This window comes from Prinia subflava, chromosome 17, assembly GCF_021018805.1.
Source record: "Prinia subflava isolate CZ2003 ecotype Zambia chromosome 17, Cam_Psub_1.2, whole genome shotgun sequence".
In the NCBI taxonomy this organism is placed as follows: domain Eukaryota; kingdom Metazoa; phylum Chordata; class Aves; order Passeriformes; family Cisticolidae; genus Prinia; species Prinia subflava.
In genome coordinates this window covers 12,594,104-12,613,433 of record NC_086263.1, presented here as the reverse complement: position 1 = coordinate 12,613,433, position 19,330 = coordinate 12,594,104, and the positions used below count along the sequence as shown (strand labels likewise).

The 19,330-nt window shown below is 40.3% G+C and overlaps 1 protein-coding gene across 6 annotated transcripts in view; it reads right to left on the bottom strand.

Annotated features, from left to right (window-relative positions):
* Nucleotides 1-19,330, bottom strand: part of SDK1 (sidekick cell adhesion molecule 1) — a 385,946-nt gene that overhangs the window by 257,217 nt on the left and 109,399 nt on the right. For all 6 annotated transcript variants that reach the window (XM_063414764.1, XM_063414763.1, XM_063414762.1 and 3 more), the window contains 2 exons: nucleotides 15,347-15,453; nucleotides 11,358-11,505 (listed from right to left, as the gene is read on the bottom strand). In XM_063414764.1, coding sequence (XP_063270834.1) covers nucleotides 11,358-11,505; nucleotides 15,347-15,453 — 255 coding nt within the window. The remainder of the gene's footprint in view (nucleotides 1-11,357; nucleotides 11,506-15,346; nucleotides 15,454-19,330) is intronic.

The window sequence follows — 19,330 nt, the reverse complement described above, 5'->3', positions numbered from 1 at the left end:
TGTAAATTTAAAAAACTTATTAAAATACTAGATTTTATATTAGCATTTATAAAGCACAAGCTCAGAGTCCTTTTTATAATTCTGGTAAATCCCTTTTGCAATGTAATAAAAAAAGAGATTCGACATTTGCATCTGAGGAACCCAATGGATTTTTTTATAAGATCTGTTTGGACTAAAAACTGCAACCCTGTGGAAAGTACTTTGGTGTTATATAAAGGGAGGTTTTATTACTCTGTTATTTCAGAGGTGTAAATGAAGTATTAGGAAATTAAAAAGTTTGAATTATTAGGAAATCAGCTGGCAGCTGGCTGGGTGGCTTGGATCTGTTGTGGTGTTGTTTACGTGGTGCAGATGCTCTTTACCCTCACAGTTACAGAAAAAACAAAGTGCACCACCAGAATGTGTTGTCTTTGCTCTTGGTGCAGAGCAATCCACCTGTGCCACTCAAACAAACCTATTGAAAGAACAAAAATGTGCTGCATTGGATGAAAATGGGTATTTTACTACAGAAATGATTAAAATTCACACCTACCCGTCACAGGATGTGTTAGAGCAGATTAAGGGAATATCCCGTGGGGTGCAGCAGGTTGCAGAGGAGCTGACAGCACTGACACCCCACAATTCGCTGACAGAAACCTCCCAGCAAGGAAAATAGAGCTCTAAAAGCTGATCCTCAATCAGAAATTTTCCTACTGATGAAATAATTTTGCTTAAATAATTCAAAAATTCAGCCATGATGTCCAGATCCTTCATCCATCCAGCATCACCTTCAAGGTTTCACGAGAAAAAGCAAAATGGTTTTACACACTCGATTTTTCACTTTATGCTCGGTATTTTTTCCCACTCAGGAATTGTTTTGTGCATAAAAGTGGCTTCCCAAAGAGACAAGATGACAACTGGAATTGTACCTTTATGAATCTTGATTAGTGAACCTTTAAGCACCATAAAGTCTTTTATTTAGTGAAATTATCACTGACAGCTATGGATTAGAAGCTATCAGGCATTCTAATATTAAAGAGATATTTCTCTTTATTTCTCTGAAAGAAGATTTTGCCAACTGCCAGTTTTTATTAAATTATGAGTGGCATGTCAGTTTATTTCTTGTGTTGGAATATTTAAATCAACATACAATAAAGACCTTTTTACAGGATTTCTTCAAGGTACTCTCACTGCTTCGTCTAAAATAAATTAAAATTATTAAAAATAAATTAAAAATTCTTAAAAATAAATTAATTTACTCTTCAAATAATGCTGTTAAAACCAGAGTTGGGTGTAACCAATACCAGATCTAGATCCCAGCAAAGCAGCTGCACAATGTTCTCTGCTCTCTCCCTCTTGCTGTGCACCCTCAGCCACTTCTTACCAGATATTTATCATCTCCTCATGCAGCAGGTTTTTAACTACATGAGTGCAGAAAAATCCACCTGTGTGAAAATATAGCTTGAACTGTTCATAATTATGCCTAATGTGAATAAATTATCGATAAACACTCTGACACAGAGGTGTGAGGGCAGATATTTTCTTTAGAAAGTGGTGTTTGTGGTAAATACTGCACCAGTGACTCCAGGATCTGAGCTCAGCCCTGAGAAAGCACAGAAAGGAGCAAGAACTGAGAATTTTCAAGGCACTTATGCTAAACCTCCTCCCAGGTTAGATCTGGGACAGAAAGAGTTTGTGATTTGATACCAAGAGTTTGAAAGAGGGACACAACCAAAGGTACAAACACTCATTAGACTTGCAGCAGAATTAGAAATTCTGTTATTAGGGATCACCCAACAAATCAGGGAACTGAGTTCCTTTATTAAACAGTTAATTTATCAGAATTTAACCAAGATCCAGTGCTTTGGCAGCTGACAAACAGAGACAGGCAGTTGCTTTTGCCAGATTCTGCAGTAGCTTCATGAACTTCTTGTAGTGGAAACTCCTTAGAGATCATGTGGAAACCTGGAAAAATCAGCATTTCTCCCCTTGCACCTCAGCACTGGATGGAGCATGTAACAGTTCCCTCTCCCCCCTGTTTTGCAAGACAAACAATCTTGCATTTAATTCCAGCAGGTTTATTAGTAAATATGATCTATTTTGCCCAAAAATGCTTCCGGGTAAGCCAGCTTTCCCCTGTGAAGATAAAATCAGTATGAGAAGGTGGGAGAAGATGAGGGTTGTTTGTTTGATAGAAGGTCTGTGACTAGAACAGTTTTCCAAGATTTGAGATTTGTCTTAAATGGCTGCCTCACTTCTGAATCAAAATAATGCCAAACTCCAAAATAATGATTTCCACTCTAAAGCAGTTGGAAGAAAAGAAAAAAAAAAGCTGATACATATTCATATCAATACTATACTCAGTTAGATGCCCATTTACTCCTTTGGATACTGAAATGCTCCGCACAAATCTACAGCAAAACGTTTTCAAATCCACACTGCTCTTCCTTGCTGATTTGCTTAATGGGGTTTAAAATGGGGGCGAAATAGCAGGAATTAGGGGAATTTGAGCCTGGAGCAGAAAGACGAGCTGCAGGCTTGGGGAAATGGTTATTCTGGGGCAAAAGGTGTGGAGGAAATCAGACTTTGGAAAGCAGAAAGTCTGGGATAAGATTGCCAAAGGACAATGCTGCACCTGAAAAATGAGAGCCTCCACCTATTTTTAGCCCCCCAAGGCAGGGCATTTTTCCATTCTTTTTTGTCACAGCCCCAGTTAAAACACTGGTAAAGGCACTGCATGGAAACATCCAATATTGACTGCATATGATGGAAATTACTGACATTTCCCTCTCCTCCATCATAATATTTCTGCTAAGTTGTGAAAAATATGAATAAAGACATAAATGCATTAAAATGAAATGTATACAGAATTTTTAAAGTGTATTATGAGGTTGTTGCAGCAATATCTGTTTGGTAAACAGAAAATGCAGCTGTCTAACAACAGCCATTGAAATGTGTAAGTATCCCAATAAACTCTGCTTCTTGTGGCTGCTGAGGCCAGTTCCAGTTCCCATGGAAACAGATGATGGATTGCCAAAAATGAGATTTGATGTTTTAAAATAATCAGTGATTTGAACTGGTGATTACTATGAAAGTATTGCAGTCCTCTAGCAGCGAGGAGGTTTTATGCAGGGAGCAGGGAAGGAACACATGGCAGCTGGCAGGCAGCAGCAGAGTTGTTAAAATTCTTGCAAATGGTCGTGGTTGCTGAATGACAACAGCAAAATGCAGTTTCTTGAAAATCATTGAGTAAAATCTAGCAAAACCCCATTTTACAAAGTGAATAGGCTTTGAGGTCGTAGAAAGAAATGTCGTTGTACAGCCCCTGGATGCAATGCTTTCAAGTGCTTTTCCTAAATAAGGTCTCCTTTAGACCTCAATTCTGAGAATTCAAGGAGCCAAGCACACACAAGCTTGAAATTGCTGGATATTTGTTCTCCTGTGTTATTTCTCAACGACACGTTAGGTCCTGATTCTTCAAATGAGCCACAACAAACAGAAATAAAACGCTGGCAATGTTCAGATTTCCGGAGACTGCAGGGGAGTTCCAGGGGGGACAGGTCTGGGATGGATCAGTGGCAGTACAGGAGGCTTGCTGGGAGTTTGGGTTGAGAAGTTCAACAAGACTTTTTGGGGAGGAAACTAAAGAAAAGTGAGGGCCACACTCCCAGGACATTGACACTCCTGAGAGGTGAGGGAAGGAGAGATTTCCTCCAGCATTCCCACTCCTTATCCTTTCCCTGTGTCCTGCTGTGAAAAGCAGGTTGATTGCTTTTCTTCTTCAAAAGAAGAGTTGTTCCACTCTTTCCCCTCTGGAGTGGCAGGAGTTTAGAGAGAAAAGCAAAGAGGGAATTCAGAGAGAAAATCAAAGAGAGTGAAGCTGAGCAAGCGATGGCTCTGCTCCCCCAATGAACATTTGCCTTGTCTGTCTATGTCCAGAGTTGGTCCTTTCATGTAAAACAAGGGATTTGTGTAACACATAAAAACAGCCACAGGTGTGCATTGAGAAATAAAAGGTAACACTAACAAGCAGCAGATAAATAGATTTCACACAAATTTTGGCAGAATTCGACTGTTTTCTCACTTCTAATTGCAAGGTGCCTTCGCAAAGTTTCACCAGAGCCAAAAATGCCTCCTCTCACACCAATCAGACTGACCCATGGAGCAGCAGACAGCACGTTTGGGATGGATTTAAATTCATTTAGAACCTGTTTGGTGAAGGCCAAGCACAAAGCAGATCCACTCCCCACTCTGGGCACCCAGGAAAAGGCACAGGCTGCCAGCTCCTGCCTCTCCCTGCAGCATTAATTAATGCAAAACTGCTTTAAATTTGCTCCCATGCAGCAAATTCTTTCAATTCAAGTTGAATACTGTTAACAAAGTAGGCTTGATGCAAATCAACCACAAAAACCACAGTACATCCCCAGAGTGCCAGGTTCTGTGGTTTTGGGTTTGTTGTTTTTGGTTTTTTTCCCTTCCTGAATCACACAGCAGTTTTCATGATAAAAGTAAATCTGCCAGAATGAAAGGCTTTTAAAGTATTCCACATAAACCTGTATCTTAAAGCTACAAACTTATATGTCTTAGCACCTTTTCACATCACATAAAAATCCACTGGAATCATGAAGCAAGACAAAATTTGTCCTTTCCTGCATAGAAAGAAAATTAACAATCCTTTATAGTACAGAGCCAGAAGAACTGACAGATACATTTTACTTCAGTCAGTTTTGATTAATAAAAGTTGATTGGTAAACATAAGACATTACCTTTTGCTGTATTTGATAAATCACAAGCATTTTGCATCTATTTCCATAAAGACAGAGATATGTGAGGGACCACAGGAGATAAATTGTTCCCGAGGATTTGTGAACAAGTGCCACTTTTTAAGCATAAAGCAATAGTTTTCTTTTGCATATTTGCTCTTAAGAATGACTGTGGCACTTTTAAATAGTCTTATCTTGGCTGCATATTAAAATATTCCCATTTGTAGGCAGAGTAGTTCAAAGATTGACAGAAAAATGGTTTTCCACAAAAGCACATTAGTTATTAAAGGATTATATTTATGATTTGTCCCTAATAGCATCTTCAGTTCTGATTAGAAAATGCAGCAGATGCAAAAAGTGAGCCTCAAAATACAATGACCAGTTTTCATATTTACCCACCTCTTTACTGAGGATGATTTTTAAAAAATAGTATATAATTCACTTTCAAAGACTAATGCTATTAACACTTCTTTCACCGCCCATATTTTCTCTCTCAAAGTATATTTGTCCCCAGAAAGCAACAAACTCATAAATCAATTTCACTGCAAGCTGTGATAAGTAAATCATACTTAGAGCAAAAAAGGTTTCCTTCTAGTGACACTTCCATTGCCTTTGTTTTACAAATTCCAAATCCATGATTAATAAGGGTAGCAGCACACAAAATGATTTTGTTCTTTATATATGATCATCATAGGAAAAACAATATCCAACAGTCCGATTTTCCTCCTAGACAGCGATCTTTGAAGTTTTATTGAAATTTACAGCTGCTGAAGATTGTCCTGGAAGATACTGTGAGCAGCTGAGGCCCATTAAAGCACAATATTAGTTCCAAGCATCCACTTTTTTCTAGCACAGATATGGATTTTACAGCGCTGCCGTAACGGCAGCGACTTCCCCTGGCTTATGAAAAAAACATACATTACAAAACCCTCTGCGGTTTGTGGGCCAAATTTGTAATGAAACATATTGGTCAAATCCCAAAATGTGCCTCTCATCTCATCAGCCAGAGTGCCTCTCGTGGGAAGAAGAGGAAATCTTTTCCCTTCCAAGGAGCTTGGAATATTCTTTGGGTTTTGTTTTCTTTTTGCTGCCCCTCTCCAGCCTCAGAGGGGCCGTGCTGCTCCCACCCACGCTGCTCTCAGCACCCCTGGGGCCCCAGGTGCCACCTCAGCCTTCCTCCCCCTCCATCAAACCAGACAACAGCACCCACCCGGGAAGGGGAGAGTCTGGATAAATTAATTCCTGACACGCGTGTTGAAAAGCTGCGGCGAACAAACGATGAGAAACGCAGTGAGGTTGGATCCAGACAAGTCAAACAGCTCTGGGAATAATCCTGGGATTTGCTTCCCCTGCGGTGCTGCTGTTTCCCTCTGCTGAGCACGGTGATGCCACAGCAGCCCCTGACAGCGCCAGGACTCCTCAAACTGAGCACTCCAGGAGATGATGGGAGATCTCCCTGCAGTCCTTCAGACCCGTACAAGCCTTGGGGACAACTGGAACTGTTGGAAGATGATTCCTGGTGCTGCCTGTTCCTCCAAACTGAAGTTACTCAGTGCAGAAGTTTGGTTAAATAAATTAATTATGGTGTGGTGGTGATGAATTTTAGTTTAAGGGAATAATTTAATTCTACCGAATATTCTTCTTTTTCAGGTACTGACCTTAATGTGGAGCCTGTGGCAGGTACATACAGATAAACCCAAGATCACAGGGCTTTTCCACATCTTATTGCTGGGAGGTGTCACTCCATGACGTCAGCAGACAGGAGAACTGCATTTTTTTTATTATTATTATTATTGCTCAGCTAATACATTGCAGAGTTGACAGTCTCTGAATTTATTGTTCGGTAATGATAACCATCACCATCTTAATGAAAGTATTATCCAGTGTATGTGAAAAGTAATTATGTGCAACTGGCTTAAGTTGTATGACAGGCTGGTATTTTTAGAGAGATGCTCTGTGCCACTAGAACTGCTCACAGAAAAATGAAGTGGTGTTTGTTTGAAAGTGAAAAATATATACATGGCACATTAAGTCAGCTGCTATCATCAAAGAAAAACCTCATCTAATGCTATTATCAGCTCCAGATTTGATGTATTATTCCTAGATACTTTAATTTTTCTCATCTTTTAATGCCTACTTACTTACAGCTACTTTTTTTTTTGAGGCTGCCATTAATATATTTAAAATTTTACTTTAACAAATGTCTAATAAATTTGCACCAGCTTTGCCTATCTGTGAAGTATTGTGAGTGAACAAAACCACAGCAAGTCATGAGAGATTTGCTTGTCCTTAATGCATTTTAATTTCCACGATCTGCCAACAACTTCAGTCGCTAAGAGTTGGTAATAACCAAATACCTCCAATAATGAATTGATCTGAGTGCAAAACACAGATATTAACCCACGTGTACCTGAAGGCAGAGCCATTCAGCACCCCTGCCTAGGGGGATGAAGTCTTTGTGAAGACTTTCAGTTCCTCAGGAGTTATTTAAGTGACTAAAAGTCCATCCTGCTGAAAGGGACAACCCAGATGTGCCTTTATACACAAAAAAATGAATTTTCCTGTTTTGTGTCACACATAATTCCACTGTCAAAAGACATGGGTTAATATTCATCTGACTGCAGCTTACATGGGGAAGAGCAGCTCACTGTAAGGAAGTTAATGAAGACAGTAATAACGTCTGCATAGAAGTTTTCTTCTTAAAGAAAGTGAATTGAATGAATTGATGTCTGGAATGAACCTTTTCTCTGAAAAGAGCTTCACTCAGAGAAAGGTAAAAGATCCTCTAAGAGTACTAAGAATTTAATTCCTCAGTGCCACAAGTGAAAGGCAATTGTAGACCCTGATGGTGCTGCTGTCCTTTGTGCCTCTCCAAGGTACTGTTTGTGCTCGTGTAAAGAAAGTTAAATGTGCTTTGCTTTTAAGCCTGATGAAATACAGGCAGGCAAGGCAAGCAGAAGACTTGACATCCCAGAGTAGCAATTTCTTTTGATGCAGTCACCTTTAGAGAGCTGCTGGTTTTGGTAAGATGTGCAGGGAAACGGGCAAAATCATCCCATCACTCAAGACCCTGGATAACAGTGCAGCTGGAACTCCACATTTCTCTGCTGGTGTGTTTGGAAATGAATCTGTCTGGGTGTAATGTGAAGTCTCTTCCAGAACTTCTTGGGGAATGCAGAATAATAACAAACACCTCAAACCCTAAATCTTCTCCTTGCTCATTTTCTCTCGTTCTTGATCTTTTGGCCTCCTCTCCAATTCTCCACTTCATACTTCTCTAGCACGTACAGAGCTTCTTTCTGTCCTAGAAACACCTCTTGAAAATACCAGGCTGAGGCTTTGGTGACAAAGAAATCAAAAAGCTGAAGTGAAGGTACACCCACACTGCACTCAGCGAGGAGGGGACGACAGTGACTTTTAGGACTTAAATTTTTAAATGCACACCCTCATGTCCCACGGACTCAGCTGCAGATGTGTTAATTGCCTTAAGTCACAAACTGTAACAACCACCCCAGGATCATGTGCAGGGCATTTGCTTCACATTTTTGTATTATACAGGGATTTATTGACTTTACATGCCCGCTCATTTAAGAGCAGCTTGTCATCCTATTCCTATTCCTATATGTTTTTATCTGGAGGCTTTTTAAATGAAATATTACCAACACCATTAGGATAGGTGCTAATATGTGGTTATTTGCTGCAAAATTCCACTACGAGTAACACCAGCAGTTAAATTAAACAGAGTGTGCAGTTTGAAAAACCTGCCTGTGTCCCAAAGGAAACTTTCCCCCAGAGAATGTCACAGCCATGCACGCTCTGAGTAGGATCTAAAAAAGGTGAAACTAAAGCTATTCAGTGAATCTTTTCTCCTCCTCACCCTGAACAACTGACAAGGGCACACGGTGATAGGACAAGAGGGGATAGTTTTAAACTAAAAAAGGGTGGATATAGGGAAGAAGTTTTTCCTGATGAGGGTGCCCAGAGATGCTGAATAGCTGGCAGGGCCCCTCCCCATAGTGTCCTAAATACTGGTACACAGAGAAGGAGAAACACATCAGCTTTTAGCACCTTAAACTTGCTAGGAAAGCCTTACTGCAGAGCCAATTAAATGACATTCCTTGAAACATCTCAAGAATTTCTTATTTTTTATTCTCAGAACTAGTGCTACTTTTGATCTTTTGTACCTCTCACCTAAGGACAACTCTGTTCCCACTTCAGTGAGATGAATCCATGCACACAAACATGAGAATCATTTTTATGGCATAAAAATGGTGCAGTGTTAAGCACATGCAAATTAATTTTTTTACATGAGTAAGAGTTAACCAACTGTTTGAATGAATTTCACCATAATCACCACTGCTCTTCCCATTTTAGCCCTGTTTATGTCCTCACTCCTCATGCACCACAGCAATGTCACTCCTAGAAATCATTATTACAGCTGACACATGAAATTATGGCTGATTGATTCAGCCAAATCATTGTAAGCTTGTTTAAGAGCATTAAAAAAGCTTTATATTGATTTAGCAATATAAGGTACTTTTAATCCGATTAAAGAGCACGGTACAAGGTGGTTGTATCAATTTCCCTGATCAGTTTAGCAGGAGATCCAGTGAGATTGATGCACCAGCCTAACTGGATCACTGGCTAAACTGATCAGGGAAATTGAAACCTCCTGGTGCACAAAAAATGTGTTGAAATGCACAACTTGCTCCACGGGTAAGAAACAGCTCCCATAAGATGTTTCTCCATTTCTCACAGTTTTACATGCTTCCTCTCCACGTCTCAGCTTTCCTGTATTTATAGGGCTGCCATATTTACTTCCCAAATTTCATGGGCAGCAAGATGTGAGTGGATGCTCCCTGGTTTTTCCAATATTTTGAGACCTACTGCACACAGAGTGCTCTGATGATTGGGGTGTGTGCCATAAATCTGTCACTTTTGAATGTATCAGACTCGCTGTGCACCATCTATCAAACTCCCAAAGAGGCTCACACTTCCAGCATGGCCATCTCAGCTGCAGAAATACTCAGAGGTTCCTACACAGGCCAGACAAATGTCCTCAAATGTTCATTTTAGACAAAATTTCTGACCAGGGAAATGGAATTTATGTGGAGCCCTTGAGGTGTATTTCAGCCCTGCTGCAGCCAGAGTTGCAGTTCTCCCATTTGTAAGCACGACCAGGGTTAGAGGTGATTTCACCCCAGCAATCCCAAGGGGGTAGGAGCAAGAGGAAAGCACAGCAGGTGAAATCAGCATCTTCATTTCAACACATACAGATGTACACAGCTCTGCTCGTGATTTTCCCCAACTGTAAGAGAGCTCAGTTGTCATTAAAATGTCATTTTCAGGTACTGCAGGCTGGCCTTGGTCACTCTGCTCTGCGCCCTGTGAGGGTTCCCAGGAGAGTCCCAGATATCAGGATAACAAGGCCTTGTCACAATCTGCAATTTCCTGATTTGTGCATTCACAGCATCGACAACACAAAATTTGTAATGTGGCAGAAGTGGAGGAAGTAGATTCTTAATGGTTAATAACTCAGGATTTGTCACTTAGCTCTCTTCAAGAGATTGCCCAGGAACCCATTGTTTCATCTTCCAGCTGTTTCCCATCAAATTACTATTAAATTATTCATAAATTATTACATCGTTTCTTCACAGCCCTGCAATACTAATTTTAACAGTTTCAAAGCTACTCTAATACCAGCTTTCATGTTTCAAAAAGGCACACAGCAGTAAAATATACTGTACAGATTAGCAAAATTCAAATTTAAGAGAAGTTTTCCCTTTCTAATAGGAACTCTAAAGCCTCTGCACTCCTGGAACACAGCAATATCCCATTACCACCATTTGCTAGCACATCTATCCCTTTGAACACATGAAAATGTAATGCACAGTTAAAATTAACTACCAACATTCCTGGCATTTCAACAGCTTTCTAATAAATGAGACAAGATTTAATCCGCATTTTTTAATGTTACAGCCAAACCTCTCAGTCTCTGAATGAAACTGTGCAGATAAAAACATTGGGTGGCTTCATAACTGTGTCAGAAAAGGATAAATGAGCACACCTTGAGATAATAACTAATCAAAGTGCAAGTACTGTGTCATTAGGGGTGAGCTGCTAATTAGTAAGAAATAAATAAAACTGCCATTGGCTAAAAAATAATGAAAAGAATAAACAATATCTGGAATTTTATTGTGAAGAAAATAGTACCAAGCATAACTCTGCAAAAAATTCCACAGATTCATGTATTAAAAGAAGAAAACTCTCAGAATTCATTAAGTTCGTGCACTGAAGTAAAAGTAATTGAGAAATGAACATTCCTTTTTCCAAAATGTATCAGGAAAATGAATAGCGTGAAGGAAGCTCAGACATTCTGCACATCCAGCCCCTTATGCTGCACCAGGACCATTAAAACCACATGAATTATTTTGTCAAACTGCTTCAGAAGTTCCGAGACAGTCTTAAAATAGTAATTTATCTCCAACTTAGTATGAACACGGCTACTTTATTCTCTTTAAACCTTAATTAGTGTACTTAAAATGTAAGCTGTGTTATCAAATATAATTAATCATATTTTAGGGTGGGTGTATTTTGAGTTTTAAGCTGACTTACATTCTGCTGCTTGGAATAATCTTGTGCCCGTCTCTGAACCACGTCACTTGGGGCCTCGGGTGGCTGAGGATGTGTGGGAAGTTCAGAACAGCAGCTTGTCCTTCAGTCACTGTTTTTTTCTGGTCTGTGTCCATGAAATCCCCCATGTCTGCCAAAAAAAAAAAAGAAAAAAAGAAAAAAAAAATGAAGAGCGGTTTTGCCTTTTTTCTCATTTCTTTTCAGGGGGCAGAGAAATCGCCGGGCAGAGAAATCCCAACAGCCAGTGGCAGTGACAATTCCTCACGGGACACTCTGGGTCATGGAGCAGTTTGGATTTTGGTTTATAGGGCAGAAGGACACAGGGCAGGAAGGGAACCCCAGCGCTGCTGGTGCACACAGCAGAGCATCCACGGGCAGCCCTGCACGGCCCCGGTGCTCTTGGGCAATAACTGAGGGGTTCTACTGAAAATGATGCTGTAATGGAGGTTTGTTTGCTTTGCTGTGTTGTTTGGTTGGGGTGTTTTTTAGACAATAAAAGAGAAATCCCCGAAATTCAGAGGGATGCTCGTGGTGTGTAGAAATGTGTGCAAGCAGCTCTTGCAGTGCAGCCAGGGCAGTGGACAGTCAGAGCCAGGCAGGGATCCTGAAATGATCCCGGAATCCCAAGGTCTGGGGATTCCAGCTCTTCTAGAACATTTCAATGTCAACAGTGCATCCCTGGTGTTAGAGAGCAGCTTTTAACAAAACTTTTAATGGAAGAAATGGTACTACCCTTGCAGAACCTCTGCCCGTGCAGGCTTTGTTTCACAGGCAGGTTCAGGTATCTGGGGAGACCTTGGGAAAATTCAGTGAGTGTTTTTTTCTTGGTTTTCCATTGCCTTTTGTACTGCATTTTTATCTATTAAAATGAGCAGGGCTGTAGGCTCTTACTTCTTCACCCTCCAAAGAACTTCTCTGCATTTTAATTTGGTTTAAACTAGGAAGCTGACACACACAACAGAGAACTATTCCAGCTTCAGTCACTGAATTCCCTTTTATTTTAAAGGACAACAGGATTCTCTACAAGTTCTGTGCTGCAGAGAGGGATCCAAAGGACACAGAAAAGGAATGACTGCCATCAGGTCTGTGAATGGCAGGAGATGAGAAGAGACAGAAGAAGAGCAGAAATTAAAAACACATGGTATTTGAAAGAAACTTTAATCATCTTTGTGATTTTCAAGTTATTTATTCAGACATAATCAGCATTGTACTTCCTCTGCTGCTCCAGATTCCTTACAACTGTAATCAGATCAGCTACTTGAAAAGAAATTTCAAACTGCGGAGGTGGATCTAATTAACTTCACTGTCGTATGATTATTTTAGTTTTCACAATCCAGGACTTTTTAAGCCCATCCTGTAATTAAGATTTACTCAGCAGTTTTCTCACAAATATCTGTTCCCATTCAGTTAAGTAATATGTTAGCATGTGTTGAGAATATTTTTTAAATTATTTAACAAGTTCCCTGCTATTTCAGAAATCCAGGACATGGAAAATATCTTGGATCTTTCTCAGTGCCATTATAATTACACCTTTCAATTTTTCACTCGAGATCTCAAGTTGAAGTGTATTGGGAAGCATCCTCTACTCCCTGGCAAAAAAATATAATTTCTTGTGAATCCTTCTGAGTTAAAAGATTAATATTTAATTCCCCATAAGTTCTGATGAGTGGCTAAGATCATTTTAGGAACCCCTTGCAATGCTGTTTTCTGATATGGTTTGAAGAATAACCAAAAAGCAATATATGATTAAATATCAGGAACTTACTACATCCACACAGGTTTTAAATCAAAACCATTAAAACACAGACAACAATGACATGGCATCAATAGCTACCCTGCATGAAGAGGGATATTTAAAACTTGTACAAGACTTTAATCTGCAGGAATGAAGTGCAAATCTGAGTGGTAATTTCACTGCAGAAGCCATTTATGTCACAAAGGCTTGAGACCAAAGGTTTCCTAAGTCACACAGGATCTGGTTTGCTTTGCTTTAGTGTCTTTATCAGTGAAAATAAATGAATAAATGAATTAATACATTGACTGCTTAATGCAGACAGATTTAAGAGAGAAACTTTTAGCCTCGTTCAGCCATGCAGATCTACAAATAAAATGGGGGGAAACTGAAGAAAATTAACTTACTCTCTCCAGAACAGCCAAACTCACACAAATCAGCCTGGAGAGACAAAACTCTGCAGTGCAAACCTTCCCCCCTTCAGAGGGGGATAAAGCTGCCATGTCAGGAGACAGAATTCATCAGCAGCAGCGAGGAAAAGCATTCCTGTGTCTCCTTCTCACTATTGTTCCCACCAGGACTTCCTCAGGAATTGCTCCCTGCGCTGTGCCAGTCCGACTGCTTGCACAGCTGGGTACGAGCTGGACAGGGAGGAGCTGGGAGAGAACTTTAACAGCCCAACACAAGAACTGTTGCTCTTTTAGAAATTTTGGAAGAAGTCTCCCAGCCCACAGCTGCTCAAACACGTTTTCCTGCTGAGCCTGGAGGGGAGTGAGCTGCACTGCAATGCAGGAGTGGGAATGATTAGTGGGATGCAGCAGGAAATGGGCACTTTTTCCCCTTAGTCCCCTGAAACCAGAGCTGGAGATGCAACTCCAGAGGATCCAGGCTCCTCCAAAGGCTCAGTGCTGCCCAGGGAGAGGGATCTCACCCTCCCTTTCCCCTACAAACCCCCTGCTCGCCCCACACCTCTCTCAAAGTTGTGTTCACTCACAGCAGCTCTCAGCAGACCCTCTGTGACCTTACAGAATTCACTAAAAATGCAGAGGAGTGTTTGGAAAAATACTTGCAAGGGTCTGAGTGAGCCCATGGCCAGCAGACAGCAGGGGCACAAGGGCTGGCAGAGGTCAGGGAAGGAAAAATCCCATTTTAGCAGCAGTTTATTTTTACTTTAGCTCCCAGCAGCTCTGAAACAATAGGGAGACCAAACATCAAATTACTGATATTACTGACATTACAGATATAATAACAAAATCTACTGTAATGCAGTAAACTGATGAACATGATATCAAAGCTTACATAACAGCATTTGCAACTGGTTTTATTTTAAAACACAGGAAATTCCATGTAATTTCCCTCATTGACACACTGATTAACTGGAATCAGTTCCTTCAAACTGAGTGTCTAATAAATAATTCAATTTCTCTAAATTCTGCTTATCAAGTGACATTTACTGCTACTGAATTTCCAGTTACTGACCCTGACGAGGAGAAATTTGATCCATGAGACTTCTTAGGTGTACAGCACACAAATCTCTTTTCTAAAATTTCTTTTATGCTTTTACTTTGGAAAAAGAATTAGGCATAATTTTATTATTATTTCCAAAAAAGTTACTTGAATTTTATTTTTTATATGTTAACAGAAAAAGATGAAATCAAGATTATGTGATCAATTCTTATGTCACGTCCATCAGCACAAACACCAGAGAAAACTGACTCAACCTTTCCAAATGGCAGCTGGATTTCAAAAATTCTGTCAAGTCCAAACTGAAGTGGGGCAGCCATTGGAGGGGGAGGAGGGGGTTGCTGAAGAAAGGTGTTGAGGACAGATTTTTAAAGTTCTGTTGTAAAACTGCTGATTTTGTACCACAAGGATTACGATGTGAAATCCTCCTGGTGATCCCAACATCCCGTTCCCTTCCAGATGCTGCTGCTTTCCCCTAGACTTTCTGTTGTTGTTTTGATAGTTTTGTGCATGGCCTTCCTTAATTCCATAAGGTGGAACAGTTCTCTCATGCCACAGGTATCTCCAAACAATCTCATTTTCATGGCTTTGGACAGCTCAAAGGCTCAGTGCTGCACTGCTCTGAGCAAGTATGAGACTTCTCATGAGGCAGTAATTTAAAAATGTGTTAACCCTGATATCTGACACCAGTTCTGACTGACAGATGTTATCATGAATCGGTTTTTGACCCAAAAAGAAGCTCATGAGGCACAGAGTGAGCCCCACGCAGACTTACATGCCACTTGCACTTGAGATCTCCTCTGCAGCAGTGCCCCCATCCTGTTCCTCACGATGCACTGGTAGGAGCCAGCATCAGCCCTCTGCAGAGCTGGGATGATGTACCTGTGGGGAAAAGGCACAGTCAGAGAGCTCTTCCTCCTGGTTTACACTTTGTATTAAATGCTTGTTGTATTTTTTCCTACAAACAGCATTCTTGTGTAATCTCAGGTCTTTGGTTACAACATTGTTATATACAGGTTCTGAAAAACAGCTGACACAAAATGCATGTTTTACCTTTCAGTCTTCAATTCTGCATATGATAAATGCCAAGTACATCAAAAATTCACATGAAAGAGATTTAATTTTTTTCCCCAAGTTTTCTCTGCCTTCATTCATAAGGCAAAGCAGGCAATCACTTCAGAGGAGCCACATGAAGACTAGGTGTAGGAATTAGGAAGGCTTGCAAGAAGTATCAAAGCTTTCCAATGAAAGCTCCACTGTGTGACCACTGAAGCTCAGAGGAGTCCTGGAAGTGCCACTGTGTGCTGTACTCTGTGTTTGCTCTGCCCTTCAAACAGACACTCAGCCCACTAATCTCACCTTCCTCATTCAGCTCCATCTGATTGCTCAACATGAAAATGAGCTGATAGGCACAGTTTTAATGGGAATAAAACACATGAATAATAGAGATAATCCTGCATTAAACAAACATTAATCACAAGCGCATATTCCCCCAGTCACCTTCAGGAGATATTATGGCAGGATTAATGAAAGTCTTTATGGAAGATAAGGAAAAGGAAAACTGCTGAATTTTAATCTTCAAAATTTAATTCCACTAAAAGAAAACATTTCTTCTTAGACTCAGATATACTGTACACACCCACGTGCAGAGCTTAGTGCCTGAGCAGGATCAGGGAGCGTAAAACAAAGGAGTCAGAAAGTTCTGGTGTCATCACAAAATGCACCCAGCAAAGGGCTGACACCACCAGAGATGGGGCTAAAGCAGAGCCCAACACCTGGGCAAGCTTCAGACACCCCTGGGGTTTCCAGGAGCCCCTGGGTGCCCAGGGACACGAGCTGTGACCCCTGTGACTGCTCTGGTCACTGCTGTGCCCTCCCAGGAGCCAGCAGCACATTCCCTGTGGCTGTGGCAGCACAGGAAGATTCCAGGCTGTGCTCTCCACGGGAGTCACAGCAACCCCAGCACACAAATAATGACCCTGGGGCAGGAATGGTTTTCCCTCTTGCCTGATGAGCCTCACCATGGGGAAGGGAGTGAGAGAACAGGTGAAAATACGAGGCAGAGCACAGAAATCAATAGGACAGAAGGCTTCTCTGCTTCCTTACAAAATAATTTCCTTCTCTCCAGGCAGAAGATTGTTGTAAAACATCACAATAAAAAAAAAAAATGAACTGAAGATTCTGAAAAATACTGAAAATTAATCTGTACAGTTCTTTTTACCCAACAGTTACACATTAATAATCTTTCTTTTGCCCATAAAGATTTAGTGTCCTACTTGGCTTATGCCTTGTCTATTAAATAAAAACAAAATTAAAGGCCTCTTTCCTGAGTATTCATCTGTACTAGGACTGTAATGCAGAGTTAGTTTTGCTGCCACCAGGACAAAACAAATCAATTAGATCAGAAGTGTCCTACTTTAGTTTTCTTCTCTGACTTATTGAAGTTTCAGCAGGGAACATTCTTAACATGTTGCCTGAAGAAATGAAAGTCTTTTAAAAATTTACAGTGAAAATCCCATCTACCTTGGAAATTCCAAGGCAGCCAAAATCCAAAGCAGCTGGATTCTCAGTGGACCTATTGGGAATAATGTGCAGGTACAGCAAGCAAAATTAGAAGAATTAAATAAAAAAGTGGGGAAAAGAGATAGGACGTGTTAATACTGTATGAGACTAACTTGAAAATTGCAAACCTGAGCAAGGAATAAATATGAATGGAATTTCTGATTCTGTGTTTACAATTTTAAACAGTCTTTATGCACCTCCTATGTCTCATTATTGTTTTAAAACCTACTTTTCTATTGACCTAACAGCCTTGATACTGCTTTTTGTGCTATGCTTTTCCCATTCCACTTGTTTTCTGACCTGCAGGAAGGGATATAAATAGGCTTCCTACATTCTCAATAAGACTTTCTTCCCCAGAATGAACTGAAATCAAAGGTTAATACAATTCCTTACAGTGACAAGACAGAATTTTTCTTTATTTTTGTCTACACTCAAATTTGAAGACAGATCTTCCCATTGTGGAGATGCCAGGGGGCTCCTTGAGGCTCCTGGGGATGTCTGCAAGGACTTTGGAAAGTCAGCCCTGACTTTTCCCTCATTTTGAATGGCACAGCCAGCCAGAACCTGGCGTTTGGGAAGTTCCTGCAGAGAGGTGGGAAGTGACAAGAGGAAAAGAGAATCTTCCAGGGGAGGCTCCCTGAGCGTGATGTGCTCCATCACCCCTCTGCAAAGAGCTGCAGGAGGGAGTGGCATCAGCCTCCTAAAGGAAAATCCCAGCCAACACTTACAGTTCACGCCTAGTTTAAAATTTAAACCCTCATTTTAATTTTAAATGCCTTAAGAGTTAAAAGTGAAGCTATGGGCTACGGGATTTAACAGTCGTAATTATGGATACAGAATTAAAGCTAAATGTATTTTATTAGATATTCATGTTACTTTTTAGCTACCCAAGCTTTTTAACAAAAGACTTATGCATCAGCTGATCTAACTTCTAAAATACAGAACTAAAATTGAAATGCGTCCAATGTTAAGAACATCATAATCAGACACTTTTAAGTAATTTGGTTGAAAGTGTATGGCTGCTAAGATGTGACCTTAGTTCCTTAAATTCCAATAAATCAATATCTTCAGGCCACAAAAGCAAATATGAAGACACACCTGGTCCAGAACTTAATTCAAAAGAAAACAAAGGGGAGTTAAAAAACCCAGAAAAAAGACACTGCCTGAACATTAAAGTCTCTTAACTTATAGACATGACCAAAATTGCTCCTGCAGTCAGCAGCATTGATTTGTTTTCATAACGTGGATCTCAGATCACAAAGATTTTATAAGGTTGTTTTATAAATTCTTAACGCAAAGCTGTGCATGCACAGTCACTGTAAAAGCCGGGCTGTGCACACAGCCAGCTCCGTTAGACAAAGAGGAGCTGCTCACCCAGGGCCACCAAGGTCACCATGCAGAGACTCCAATTAGTTCTTTACTCACTTGGGCTGTTATAATAATATATTTTTCAGCCTGTTACAATATAAGCATTACTTGAACGGAGACACGCCAAGTAATATCAATTACGGAAAAATCTTTGATTGATGATTCAAATTACAGCAGAAGTCACTTACTCAGGGAAGATTCGTGCATTTAAGCAGACTATTTACCCAAGAGAACTGCACAGCAAACTGTTATGGGGTCAAAGGTTAAATTTTGCAACTGGAATTTTTATGTCTGAGCATATCTTTTCCTTGCTTTCATTCATCTTAATGCACCTATGCCATTTTTTGGAAGCTTAAAGCTTTGCATTTCTACAGAATCAAAATCCTGTTTAGCTGATCTCTGGCTGTGGTGTAGCAGTAGGGATGCAATTTCTAAATTAATATTTTCTACTGATATTATTTTATTATCATAAACCAGCAGCTTCCTCTGCACCACCTCTTTTAATAAGGAATAGAAATAAGAACAATGTAAAAACCACAGAATTAATAAATATGGTTTGAATCATGACCTGGCATTCACAAGAACAAATTAAGTGACTGACTGCAGGTATGTGCACACACAGCTTGGGAAAGGTGTTCCAATAACACTGCCATGCACAGTAAAATTCCAATTTTGTATGGGATGTCCACTTGTTTAGGAAATACCACGCCACTCTGATCTTATTTTGAAATGTCACACGTTCTTACCCAGGTTTCTCCTAACACCATGAAATGTCATCTCCCAGTGCCCAACACACCTACAGGGCTGGAGTTTGAACCTTTGCTTGCTG